Source organism: Triturus cristatus, chromosome 9 (assembly GCF_964204655.1).
Source record: "Triturus cristatus chromosome 9, aTriCri1.1, whole genome shotgun sequence".
In the NCBI taxonomy this organism is placed as follows: Eukaryota; Metazoa; Chordata; class Amphibia; order Caudata; family Salamandridae; genus Triturus; species Triturus cristatus.
In genome coordinates, this window is record NC_140592.1 from 1,227,000,325 (window position 1) to 1,227,013,078 (window position 12,754).

Genomic DNA, 12,754 nt, shown 5'->3' on the forward strand with positions numbered 1-12,754 from the left:
TAAACAGTAGGGCTTGTATTTGTCACACAGAGCTGAAGCACGGACCTCATTTGGCCCCTTCTAGCAGCACCATTGCCATGACACTTTACACATAATTCACAACAATTCAAATAAATAGGCTGTGTACTGGCTCAAACCGAAAAATACTGGAGGATTGAACAAGCAAAATGCCCATTTTGATGGACCTGACTGTTCAAGCAGTAGTGCTTTATGAACCTGTGGAATGACCCCCACGCAGCAGCTTGGCAGATGCCCAGGACAGGTACCCTGTATGCCAATGCAGTAGAATCGGTTTGGGCCCTAATGGAACAGTCCCGCAAGCCTTCAGCTTCTCAGCTAATGCGTAGCAGATGTTAATGCAAAGTACAATCCATCAAGAGATGGTCCGCTTCTGTGCAGCCTTAACCCTTTGTACTCCAGTGAACCCCGCGAAGAGCTGAGCGTCCACCTGATGGGCTTTGGTTCCATCAATGCAGAACAAGAGAGTTCCCTTCAGGTCCAAGTGATGGAGTCTCTCCTCCTCCTTGGAAGGATAAGGCTGAGCAAAAAATGTAGGCAGAGTGATACTTGGACCGACATGAAATGGGTGACAACCTTTGGAAGGAAAGAGGCACGCGTCCGAAGGACCAGTTTGTCAGGGTAAAAAGCTGTTGTACGGAGTGTGAACTGACAGAGTTTGAAACTCGCCGACCCTACTGACCGATGTAATGGCCACTAGAAAGATTGTTTTGATAGTCAATAGCTGCAGAGATCAGCTGTGTAGGGGCTTAAAAGGTGAACACATGAAAAGTATGAGGACCAGATTTAAGTCCCATTGGGGCATCACAAAAGTGGTAGAAGGGAACAAGTGTTGCAAACCTTTCAGAAAACAAGTCACAACTGGTGACTTGAACAGGGAGGGTTGAACGGGCAACCACAGGAAAGCTGAAATAGCTGATAGGTAGCCTTTAACAGTGCCCAGTGCAAGGCTTTGCAAGACTAAAGAACAACACCTATGACAGCGGCGCAGATATGGGATCCACATGATGGGAGGATTACCATGGCACAAAGTTATAGCAACAGCAGGCGAACACCATTTAGCGGAGAGTTGCTTGGCTGCCAAGATGACAGACCTTGGGAGGAAGAATCAAAACTCCTAACTGTCTCCTCTCAATCTCCATGTAAGAAGGTGGAGACTGTGCAGGTTTGGGTGCAGTACCATGCCCTTTTGCTGCCAATAGGGGATCCTACCAAAGGGGCAACCTGACTGGAGGACCGATTCTCATGCTCAGGAGTTTGGGATACCATACTCTCTGTGCCCAATCTATGGCCACTAGAATGACTTGGGCTCGATCGGTCCTGTTTTTCCTGAGACCTAGGGGCTGGAGTGGTATCAGCGGAAAGGTGTACAGGTGTCCTGAATTCCATTTGAGGGGGAATGAGTCTCCGAGTGAGAGCCGCTTTGTAAATTCCAACTCCCAGAAGTGTTGGAGTGGCAAACAGATCAAGTCAAGGTTCTCACCATTCTTGGAAGAGACATTGTGCTACCTCTGGATGTAGTCACCAATCGTGACCCACAAGGCATCAACGGCTGAGTATGTCCACCCTGTCATTCAATGAGTCTGCCAGGTGCTGCACAATCAGAAAGATGTCCTGGCGCTCTAGCCAAGTCTAGAGGTGTAGAGCCTCCTGGCACAGGGTCCACAACCCCACCCCACCTTGTTTGTTGCAATACCACATGGCGATGGTGTTGTCCGTGAACATCTGAACCACCCTTCCGTTGATAGAAGGAAGCAAGGCATTCAAAGCCAAGTCGATCGCTCTCAGCTACAGAAGTTGATGTGGAGCTGAAATTCTGCCAGAGACCAGAGTCCTCTGATTTCCACCTCTCCTAGGTGGCCACTAAAAACCCACAAGTGATGCATCGGCCACCTCTGTCAGCTTGTTAGCTCCGGGTGGGGATGAGAGGGGGACGGCCAAGGACCCAATCACGGTCCCATCAGTTACCACTGCAGATCTCTAGCAGTCTCAGTTGGATTCTGGACCAGATCAGATAAGATTCCCCAGGTGATTGCACACTTTGACTTCAGATCCCTCTCAAGATCACACATATGCCGTCTGACATGCTTCACCAGCAGGATGCAGGAGGCCATCAGATCCAGTAGCCTCAGAGCCAGTGTCACTGAAATCCACGATTGAAGCTCAAACATCTGGATCATAGCCCAAATATCCTGGACTCTCCGTTCCAGAAGATAGGACTGTAAGTGCACTGTATCCAGATTGGCTCAAATGAAAGGGAGAATCTGAGAAGCTGTCAGGTGTGACAGTGAACCCTGGTGACAGCAAAAGGTTTGCCATAGTCTTGAGGTAGGTGACAACTGCCTGGGGGCAAGCCCACCTTTAGCAGCCAGTTGTCCAGGTAGTGGAAAATTGGAACCCCAAATCTCTGAAGATGATCTGCAACCACCACCATAGCTTTTGTGAATTTATTGGGGCATTAGTGAAGCCGAAGAGCAGCACAATGAAGTGGAAATGTACCTGGGCAAAGGTGAACTGCAGGTAGCACCTGTGTGTAGGAAACGGTCTCTTCATATAGTATACTAAAAAGAGGTATGCTGAGTAAAGAGTCCAGCTATCCCTTGTGAGTGGACAGGGGCTTGCTCGAGCAATCCCAATGTGCTCTAGCTAGAGTGGGGGGGAAGGGGGGTATTGAGCAGCCTTAGGCTTATCAGAGAGGAGTGTTAGACGTTTGCAGCACACACAGAGTCAATAAATGATACACACACTCAAAAAGGAGATCCACACCAATTTGTAAAAATAACAAGTATCTTTATATATATTTTAAACCCAAGAACTTCATTATCAGGTAGGTACTTCTTCATAATAGACTTTTTAGGGTTGACCAACAGAGCATTTTTACACAAAATGCTTTCCTATGGGAGAAAGAACATTTATTGCATATATATACTTGTGAGGCGTTTCCGTGGGATTCCTTTCGGTCGTGAGGGCCACAGTTCCCACAGCAGATCGGTTATATCTGCCCAGGTGCTGGAAGGTTTGGTAACCTTGCATGCTACGTGGTAGAAAGGAAGGAGGGGCCACCTGGAAATAGGCTAGAATGGGGGACTTGGGGCCAAGTCCAGGAGCTCCCAATGAGCAGCTCGGGTCATGAGGGTCCTGGGAGCAGTTGGTTTCCTCAGGCCCATGCCAGGCAGCTTGGGTGGAGTGTGTTTGTGGTTGGCAGGCTTTCATGCATCAAGGCGCTCACTGTTGTCAGTCAGGCCCAGCAAAGGGGGCAAACACAGGACAGCTGAGCACCCCTCAGTGCTGGCCTCTGTGGAGCTGACGTCCCTTGGCAGCTTTTCATCTGTGATGTCACTAGAGTCCAGACTGGGCTTTCAACAAGCTTTGTTTGCGGCAAGAGACAGGTACCCTGGGTATTGGTACAGGAGGGCTTGTGGAGGTCCTGGCGTCCTCAGGCATGGAAGAAAGATGAGTCTGGCCTCCTTGAGTGCACTTGGGGCCTAATGCTCAGTAGTAGACCCGGTGGGCAGCAGCGTCTTTAAACCGGAAGTCGTGGTTGTGCCTGCAGGTTACAGGTGAGTAGTTCCTCCACTCCAAGGGAGATGCTGGCTGCTGGGCAAAGTGCTTGCAATGCTTCAGGGCTTGTGGAGGATGCACAGCTGCAGGATGAGTCAGGTTTTCGCAAATGTCAAGTCTCTGTGAGGCAAGCAGCGTTTGGTGCCAAAAGTCCACAACAGTCTTCAGTTCTTGCAGGTTCGGCTCTTTAGTGTCATCTTTTTCTTTGTAGTCAGTGCAGTCTGAAGTTCTGGATTCAAGGAGCCCCCTAAATACTCAATTTAAGGTTGTTGGGTGAGTGGAGAGTAGTAGCCAATGGACTATCTACCCTTGGGGTCACTAAGCCCCCTATATGAACACTTCCTGTGGGAAGTGGGTATAACCCTGTTTCAGTTTCCTAAATTCTGCCATCACCAAAATGGCGGAATTTTCCTAGAGTGAGGCCCATCAGGCACCTCACCTTAGGGGTGTTGCAGTTCTGGGTGTGCTCGACGCCTACTTTGCATAGTAATTTCCCATCTCGCTTGGTGCCAAATGGGCCTCAGGGCAGGGGGTGGCATCTCCCAGGTCTGGCGGATACCAGGGTTACACATCAAAGATGGCATGGCTTTGGAGCCTCTGGCCTTGGTAGTATGCTGATTACATGCCATCCTGTTTGGAGGAGGTATAAACACCTCCTGCCTGAGCAGGCATTATTCCTGACCTCTGAGAGTGGGACTATGACCTCCTCAGGGGTGAGATGCATGTACAGGCTGGCCTGGACCAGTCAGTCAGCACACTAGGTTTCAGGGTGCATATAAAACCCAACACTGGAATGAATGTGGGTTTATTAATATGAGATGTTTGACATCAAGTATCTTTGGTTTCATTGAAGCCACCATGTAGCTGGCAAACTCGTAATTACCAGTGCCCAGTACATATACTCAAGATGGCTTCCCTGTTCACTGGCAATATCCAAGAATTAACTTGGAGATCACAGTGCCGTGTAATATAATGCATCCTGCCTTAAGGCTCTAAAGCCTGCTGTAGGGGTGACTTACATATATTGCATGCAGTGCCTGCAGGCATGGCACAAGAGGTGTGCCATGTCGTGTCTTCACTTTTGTCTGCACCATGTAATGCAGCCTGCGATGGCAGTTTGCAGGAGTGTGGTGAAGGGTCCCTTAGCGTGACACAATACATGCTGCAGCCCTTGCGGTCCTTCTTTAGTTTCCATGCCCTAGGTACCTGGGGTACCATTTACCAAGGACTTGCAGAGGTGCTAAAGGTATTGCTAACTGGGGAACAATGGTATAGTTTTAGGGAAAGAGATCTGGCACTGGGGACCTGGATTGCAGGAGCCCAGTGCACTTTTGTCAAAATTGCATCAATTACCAGCCAAAAAGTGGGGATGACCATGTCAAAAAAGGGAACTTTCCTACACTGTGGACTTGCAGGACGGGAGGTAAAAAAACAAGTGTCCTCAAAGTCTAATGTTACAATCCAGTCTCCAGAGCAGACAAGACCTGAGCCAAGGTGAGCATATTCTATTTCTCTTTCCATAGAAAGGCATTGAGAGAGCGCAGATCTATTATAGGATGAAGCCCTCTGTCCTTTTTCAGCACCAAAAAGTAGTGGGAATAGCAACCACAACCTACTTCTGGTACAGGCACACTCTGGATGGCTGCTTCTTACCAGAAAAGCCTACACTACCTGACGGAGCAAGGACAGATGGTCCTAAGTTACCAAGTCTTGTGATGGTGGCAAAGACAGAAGGGTCTTCAGATATGGAAGGGTGTACCCGTGTCGCAGAATTTGAACCATCCACATGTCTGAGGTAATCACAGACCACCAAGGCAGGTGGTACCTGATCCTGCTGCCAAAAGGATGGCTGTGCTGGATGGAGGGTGTCCTAAAGAGGCTTAAGGGTTGTGGAACTGGTGGGGGACTGGCAAGCATTCTGGGTCTGGCTCCTGCATCCTCTTTGGGATCCGCAACCTCATTTACGAAAGGACTGGGCATACTACTGAATCCTGGGTATATTTGGAATTGTAGATGCCCATATGTGCACTGACCACAGCCGTGGCAGGGGTAAAAGAATTGATGCTGGTACTGGGCAGTTAGAGAAAGTTTGAGAGATCTAGCAGTGACCGAGGTCTCCCGAAAGTGCTTAGGCGCCCTGTCAGCTTTGTCAACAATTAGGCAACAGCCATCGAAGGGTATGTCACTCAATGATGATTGGACATCCCCAGAGAACCCAGTTGACCACAACTAGGTATGGCGAGACAGTGTCACCATAGAAAAAATGGTACTACCCAGGGAGTCAAATTGTATCTAGCCCACACCTAATAGCAACATTTGCTGCATCTAAGGTTTGCTGCATTCCAGCCAGGGCCGGACTGGGAAACTGCTCGGCCTGCCCCCCCTGGAGGGAGGGAGGGTGCAACCAAGCTATTTTCCAGGGCCGATATTGCCGACCCCTGGTAACAAAAACGGCCCCCAGGGGCCCAAACCTGGCCCCCACCCTGGCGACTCACGGGGGAAACGTCCGGTGCCCGCTACGGCCATTCCGGCCCTGATTCCAGCCATTCACTAAGGCTTGGTTGATATGGCCACTGAGTCCCACAAGGCATGGGAGTATTGGCCCAAGAGGCACTCGGTGTTCACTGACTTCAAAGGTAGGCTGGTGAAAGAGAAAATGGGAATCTCAAAAGTGTCCATCCTCTTCTATTCCCTGCACCGTGGAGTGGAAGCGAACATGTTTGCATTGCCCTTAGCTGTTGAAGCCTGCACAACCAGGCTCTCATGGGCGGGGTGCTAAAATAGGAGTTTTGGGCCTCCTAAGGCAGGATGGTGGTGTTGGCCAATCATTTGGTGCACAGGAGCTCTAGTGCAAGGTTTCCCTCCAGGAGAACAATGGAGAGGGCTTAATAGAAGGGGAGCAATAGTTCCGCTGAGCCTGCTCCCAGGTGAAGCAGCTCAGTCAAGACACTGGCTTTAACATCGATTGATGGCAGCTGTAGGTCAAAGACCTCTGCTGCCCTGTGCATCACAGTGGCGAAAAAAGGACGCTCCTCCGAGACAGGGTCCAGAGGGGAAAGTATGTCAGAGTCCAGAGAAGTATCCAAGCCACTGGCATCTTCCAGCTTATCATACCAGTTTTCATCTGGCTCAGGGTCCTCCTCTAGGGGACCAAACCTTTCCTCCTTATCTCCCCTTCAGGTAGGAAGGGTCTATCTTGGGGTGGTACATCCAGGAGTTTGTTGGTTGTGGATGGCACTAGCATTGACAAATGGCACCGACTTGGAGTCAAGGATAACGATGGGCTCATTATCGACCAGCCCCAGTTGTGTTGGGGATGGTGCCTGGTGGAAATGAGCCAGGGAGGAAGAAGGTACCCATGGCAGCATCAGGCCAGATCCGGGGGCAGATCTAGAAGCATCGTCTGGCATCTGGGTTGGCCTGCCAGCAGTACTTCAGCCTGCGCTCCTCTCAGCTCCATGAGGCTGAAGGGGCGCAAGAAGGAGCCAGTGGTGGCTCAAAGATGGCATGCAAGTTGTGGTAGAACTCCTTTAACTGAGCAGGAGTCACTCTTGCTCTAGGAAACTCTGGGAAACATGGAGCAGGGTCAGATGCCGGCTCCACAGGTGGAGTGCAGGAGGGGGGCTTCGAAGCATGAGGTCAGGAGGGGAAGCCAAAGAAAGTTGTGACTTCTTTTTGTGCTTCTTTGACTTACCTGACTACAAAGAGGGCATCTTAGAGAGGGAAGAAGGGCTTCTGTAGGAACGGCTCCAGTAATGGCCCTGAGATCTCCCTAGGGAATGGGACGGGAGCAGGCCTTCTTCTGCCATGCCACAAGGAGCTTCATCGACTGCTTGCGGATCACCATAGCGTGCACTGTCTTGCACTCAGCGCAGGCTTTGGGGTCATGGTAAACCCAGTGAGGTTCAGATACTGTCATTTGTCTGTGGCACTCCCCACAAAGGTTTAAAACCATAGGTTTAGGAGGGGACATGTCCCTAAGCACATTGGAAGGAAATGCTCGAAAAAGAGTTGACAAAACGCCAAATAAATGGTCAAAAACTGACTGAGGTATCTCTCCAGATCTGCGCTGCTGGCGCAAAAAGGAACTATAGTCAGCAGGCCGGAGTGGTGCTAATATGGGCACTGTGACATCACTTCCAACGCAGCCGATGCCAATGTGGAGCTGATCAAAGCTACCTACCAGCGTGCAGAGCTTCTGCTCAGGATTATCGGGAACCAGCCTGACACCTGGGGAATATTGTAAGATGAGGAATCTATGGTTAGAAGTCTCTATCAGAAACATGTGTCAGTGGTTGCTTTTAAATATCCAGGTTGACTTGGATGGTATTTTACTAATCCAAAGCTGTAATACTATGCCTGGAGTGGTAAAAGGCTTTTGGCATTTTTCAGCTTGACGTAGATGGCACGACCTAATCTTATGCTTAAAGATGTTGCTGTAAAAATAGCAAAAGGTTTTGTCAGTTTAGAGAACAATTCGACTTATTGAGGCCTGTGGAGCTTGTTACACAGCTATCCCCCTACAACCATTGGCCAGCAGCAACAAAGGGTAAATAACTTGTGGTGCACAGCTATTTGCCTACAACCCTGGGGCCGGCAGTGATAGACAGGCAATTTTACAACAAAAAGTGAAAACAAACACCCCTAGTAACTTCCCTCCTTTCCCCCGGCTCCACCGCACAAGGCTTTTAGGAACACAAATCGTTTGTCTGGAGCCTACATGGTAGGGAAGGCTTTGTCACTTTATAGCTCAGCGTGGCTGGCACTGTGCTAATCCTCTGTTTTAAAGCTGTGCTAGAATAATTAAAATTTGAGGTGAGAAGATTGAGAGTGTCAGTGGTGTTGTAGGGTATTCCATATAAAGGAACTGTTCTTCACCTAAACGTAGGAACTATCCAGAGTTCCCTGCTTCCAATTTTGCATAATTTATGCTGTATTCTAAGCCAGAAAGGGTATGCAGTGCTTATAATGGATGCTCCATTGTTTTTGGACAAAGCTACACCTCTCTGATGAGCTTTAATTAGAGCAAGACACCTCTGTCAGGTTTTTTTTGTTCATCCCAGGTTGGCTTGAACGATATTTTATCAATCCAAAGCTTTACTACTGTGCCTGGATTGGTAAAAGGCTATTGTCATTTTTCGGCTCTATGGGGGTGGTACTAGCTAATCCAATGCTTACAGACTGTGCTGTAAATATTCCAAAAGGCTTTGTCAATTTCTAGCTCAACATGGATGACCCGGTGCTAATCCTATGCTTAAAAGCTTTGCTAGAAAAACCAGACATTTGAGGTGAGCACATTCAGAGTTTTGCTGATGTTGTAGGGTGCTCCAGCTAAAGGAACTGCTCTAGTGGTATGTTCCAACCACGCAATCCTCAACCATGCGTGGATGAACAACGCTGTCTAAACAACAACTGCGTCTTAACCACACATGTCTTTACTATGCTTGCCTTTAACACAAATTTAGTTGTAATGACATATTTGGTAAAGGCAAATGCATTGCTAAGGTTCTGCCCTAGCCCCTGTTCTATGTCCAAAAACCGAGCCATCTGTCCTGACATACTACCCCAACTTTAAAAACACCCCAGCCCCCGCCCTAAATACTTAAGGTGGACCCCAGCCCTAAACACGAAGCCCACCCCAGGCGCTCCGCGGCCTGAGCCCTAAACCCTGGCCCCCATATTTGAATATGACCCGGCCCGCCCCCTAAGCCCTAAAGCCTTCATCCCAGAACTCAACTCACGTCTCTGCCCTGAGCCCTAAAACTTTCACCCCATAGCTAAAAAAAAAACAGCCCCCCACACTAAGCCCAAAAACCGCCCCCAGCCATAAAAAGTACAGTATGCCCGTCTTAACTATCCAGCCCCCCCGCCCTGAGCCCTAAAACTGCCCCCAGCTGTAAAAAGTACCCTATCCCCTATCCCAACTACCCATCCCTCCACCCTGAGCCCTAAAACTGGGCTCTCGCCCCAAAAAAAGTAATTAAAAAAATCATACTCACTAAGTTCCTCGTCCGTGCAGGAAGTCACCTCTAACCCTCCACCCAGATTTCCTTTGCTCGCGTCTCCGCCCGAGTCTAGAGCGCTAACTTTCTCAGGCATCTAAACCACACATATGCGTGGCTTAGACGTCTGTGGTTAGGCCAGCGTTGTTAAGTCACACGTTGTTCAGACTGCGTGGTTTAGGCTGATTCCCACTACTCTCCACCTAAACTTGGGAACTACTTGGGATCACAAAACAACAGCTAGCCAGGGCAAAAATCCAGATCCGAAAGTATACGAGTCACTAAGAAATGTAATATCAAGAAAGAAGTGATTCAAAACAGATGAACTAACCAAAGAGCAAAAATATACAATGTTTCGGTTTCTGCCTTCCTCAGGTAGTACAAGATTGTGTGCTGTTTGCCCAGCGGCTGCACAGCATCATCTGTTTTGAGTCACTTCTTTCAGAAATATATATATATATATATCCAGTAAAAGGCTGGGAGCCGAACCGTGTAGACCATCTGTCTGTGTGGTTGCACTATAGTGTTTAACAAATAAAAATGAAAACGGAATGAAAACATACTGATGTCTGTGGTGCTGTTTGTCCTCCTTGGAGAAGTGGAAAGGACACGGTGAAGAATATATATATATATATATATATATTTGGATTGGAAACCTTCTTTGGAGTGCTGGCATTATTTGCGCTGAGGTGCGAATGCTGTTTAACATACTTACAGGGATTCTGTGCCCCACAGAATTGCACCAACCTCTGGAAGTGGGCGGGCGTTACACAGGAAACAAAGGTATGCAGAGATATATATATGGCAGCACGAGATAATTGCAATATATATATATATATATATACACACACACACACACACACAAACACATACATGTTTACTACATATGTATAAAAGGGGGTGGTGATGGACGGAGCATCAGAACCAATCAAACACTCACACCCAGTCAACAGATCTGGGTTTGATCCATCACCATTCTTTAACCCACTCTGCCACCCCAGTTCAGACATGGCCATATGCAAATCAGTCTGACCCTGTGCCTCATGGGAACAGTCCAGCCCGAACTGCCAAGCCATACCTTCCCTGGACCGGAAACAAGCTTCCATACTACATATGTATAACATTATTTCAATGCATAGGAGAGCAAGTCATTAACCATGAGGTAATTGCTACAATTACAGGCTTTAAAAATGGCGCTGGGAAAAGTTATATTATCTACTGGCGGTCGCCAGTAGATAGTTATAGTTACAACCTAGTTTCCATAGGAAATCTCAAAATTCTATTTTGAATAACTTTGGCGCCGGTTGACGAATCCTCGCGAAATTTTCAAAACAAATGGGGCGCTCCGTTCAGCTCCTACCCTGAAAGTCTCGGGGTGATTCTTCAAGCGGGGGCCGAGAAAAAGGGGGGGTCCCAAAACACGTTTTCCCCATGCATTTTTCCATAGGACCTTTAGTGGCAGCTACAGCCCGAACGGCTGAACAGAATTACGTGAAATTTGGCAGAGAGGTAGCCATACGGTCAAGGAAGTGCCTTTTGCAGGTCTGGTGTAAATCTGTTCAGTATTTCCTGAGAAAATAGCATTTAAAAGCATATCAATATCTATACGCGCGCACCGTGCGCGCACTGTGCGCGCACCCTGCCGTGCGCGAGCGCAATTCTGATTGGTTGTTAGATGTAGGTAAACATTCGAATCGGTCGAAACCAGGAAGTGTCGGCCGCCATTTTGTCTCTCGCAGTCTGAGGGGGTGAAAAAAAAAGGCGGAGAACGTGAAAAAGGGGCAGAGTGGACAGTTCCTGACCCCCTAGCCTTGGTCAGGGGGTCACAGAAGGACCCCCAAGAGAGAAAAAAACATGTTTTTTTTTTTCTAAATCGCGAAGTGCGCGCACTGCGCGCGCACGCCACGCACTGCGCGCGCACACCACGCACTGCGAACCGTGGGTGCTCGGTGCGCGAAGCGCACCGAGCGCCCACAGCGCGCGCACGGTGCGTGAAGCGCACCGTGCGCGCACGGTACGCGCACGGTGAAAAACCTGAATTTTTTTTTTTTTCATAAATACATTACTTAGCATTTAAAAAACCGTACAAATTCACTGAAAAAACCATAGGTTTCACACACGTTATAGTTACGAATTAGCATTTAAAAAACCTTGCAAATTCACTTAAAAAACCATAGGTTTCACACATGTTATAGTTAGCTGGACATTTCACTCGTAAAAAACCAATGAAATTCCCCTGTTATAGTTAGTGCAGGCAACTATAACTCACGCGACCGCAATCCTCTGCTGATGACGTCATATATTACATCACTGATGACATATGTGTCTTTATGAAAAATAAATATTTGTAATATATGTATAGCTGAAGATTAATGGAAGAAGACATGGGTAAATAAGTGTCTAAATACAGTGATGTAATATCTGACGTCATCAGCAGAGGATTGCGGTCGCGTGAGTTATAGTTGCCTGCACTAACTATAACGGGGGAATTTCAATGGTTTTTCACTAGTGAAATGTCCAGCTAACTATAACATGTGTGAAACCTATGGTTTTTAAGTGAATTTGCAAGGTTTTTTAAATGCTAATTCCTAACTATAACGTGTGTGAAACCTATGGTTTTTTCAGTGAATATATATACACACACATATATATAAATATATAAATATATATATATATATATATACACACATATATATATATATATATATATATATATATATACATATATATATCCATGTTCACTACATATGTATATCGTTATGTCAATGTTCATCATAGGGGAACTAGGATATGGTGGTGGCTGACATGTTGCGCTGGTTTAGTATCACAAGGGTTATAAAAGAAGTGGTGCATTCCATTAATGTACTTACAGGTTCCTTCGTTCAACAGTCCATATTTTTAGTGGGGGCTGGGGATCTGCGAGGGCTTAGTACTGAAAGAGTTAAATAATGTGTTCCATTTGATCCCTGTACTTACAGGTTCCTTCTTCAGTCACCATTCCAAGGCCTTCTGCTTTATTCTGCCTTTCAAATGCATTCAAGTCGAGAACACTGTTGACAAAAGAGAAATAAAGAGAGGTTTAGTGAAGTGACAGCAGCCTTGCGCATGGGAAATCTTTGCTTACAATAGACGACCTTGCCCACACACACACTACACCTTCTTGGTCGGGGAGA

At 47.5% G+C, this 12,754-nt stretch overlaps 1 protein-coding gene across 4 annotated transcripts in view; it reads right to left on the bottom strand.

Moving 5' to 3' along the window:
• RYR3 (ryanodine receptor 3) overlaps positions 1-12,754 on the bottom strand; it is a 2,047,168-nt gene that overhangs the window by 447,013 nt on the left and 1,587,401 nt on the right. For all 4 annotated transcript variants that reach the window (XM_085627314.1, XM_085627313.1, XM_085627312.1 and 1 more), the window contains one exon: positions 12,558-12,631. In XM_085627314.1, the coding sequence (XP_085483440.1) occupies positions 12,558-12,631 (74 nt within the window). The remainder of the gene's footprint in view (positions 1-12,557; positions 12,632-12,754) is intronic.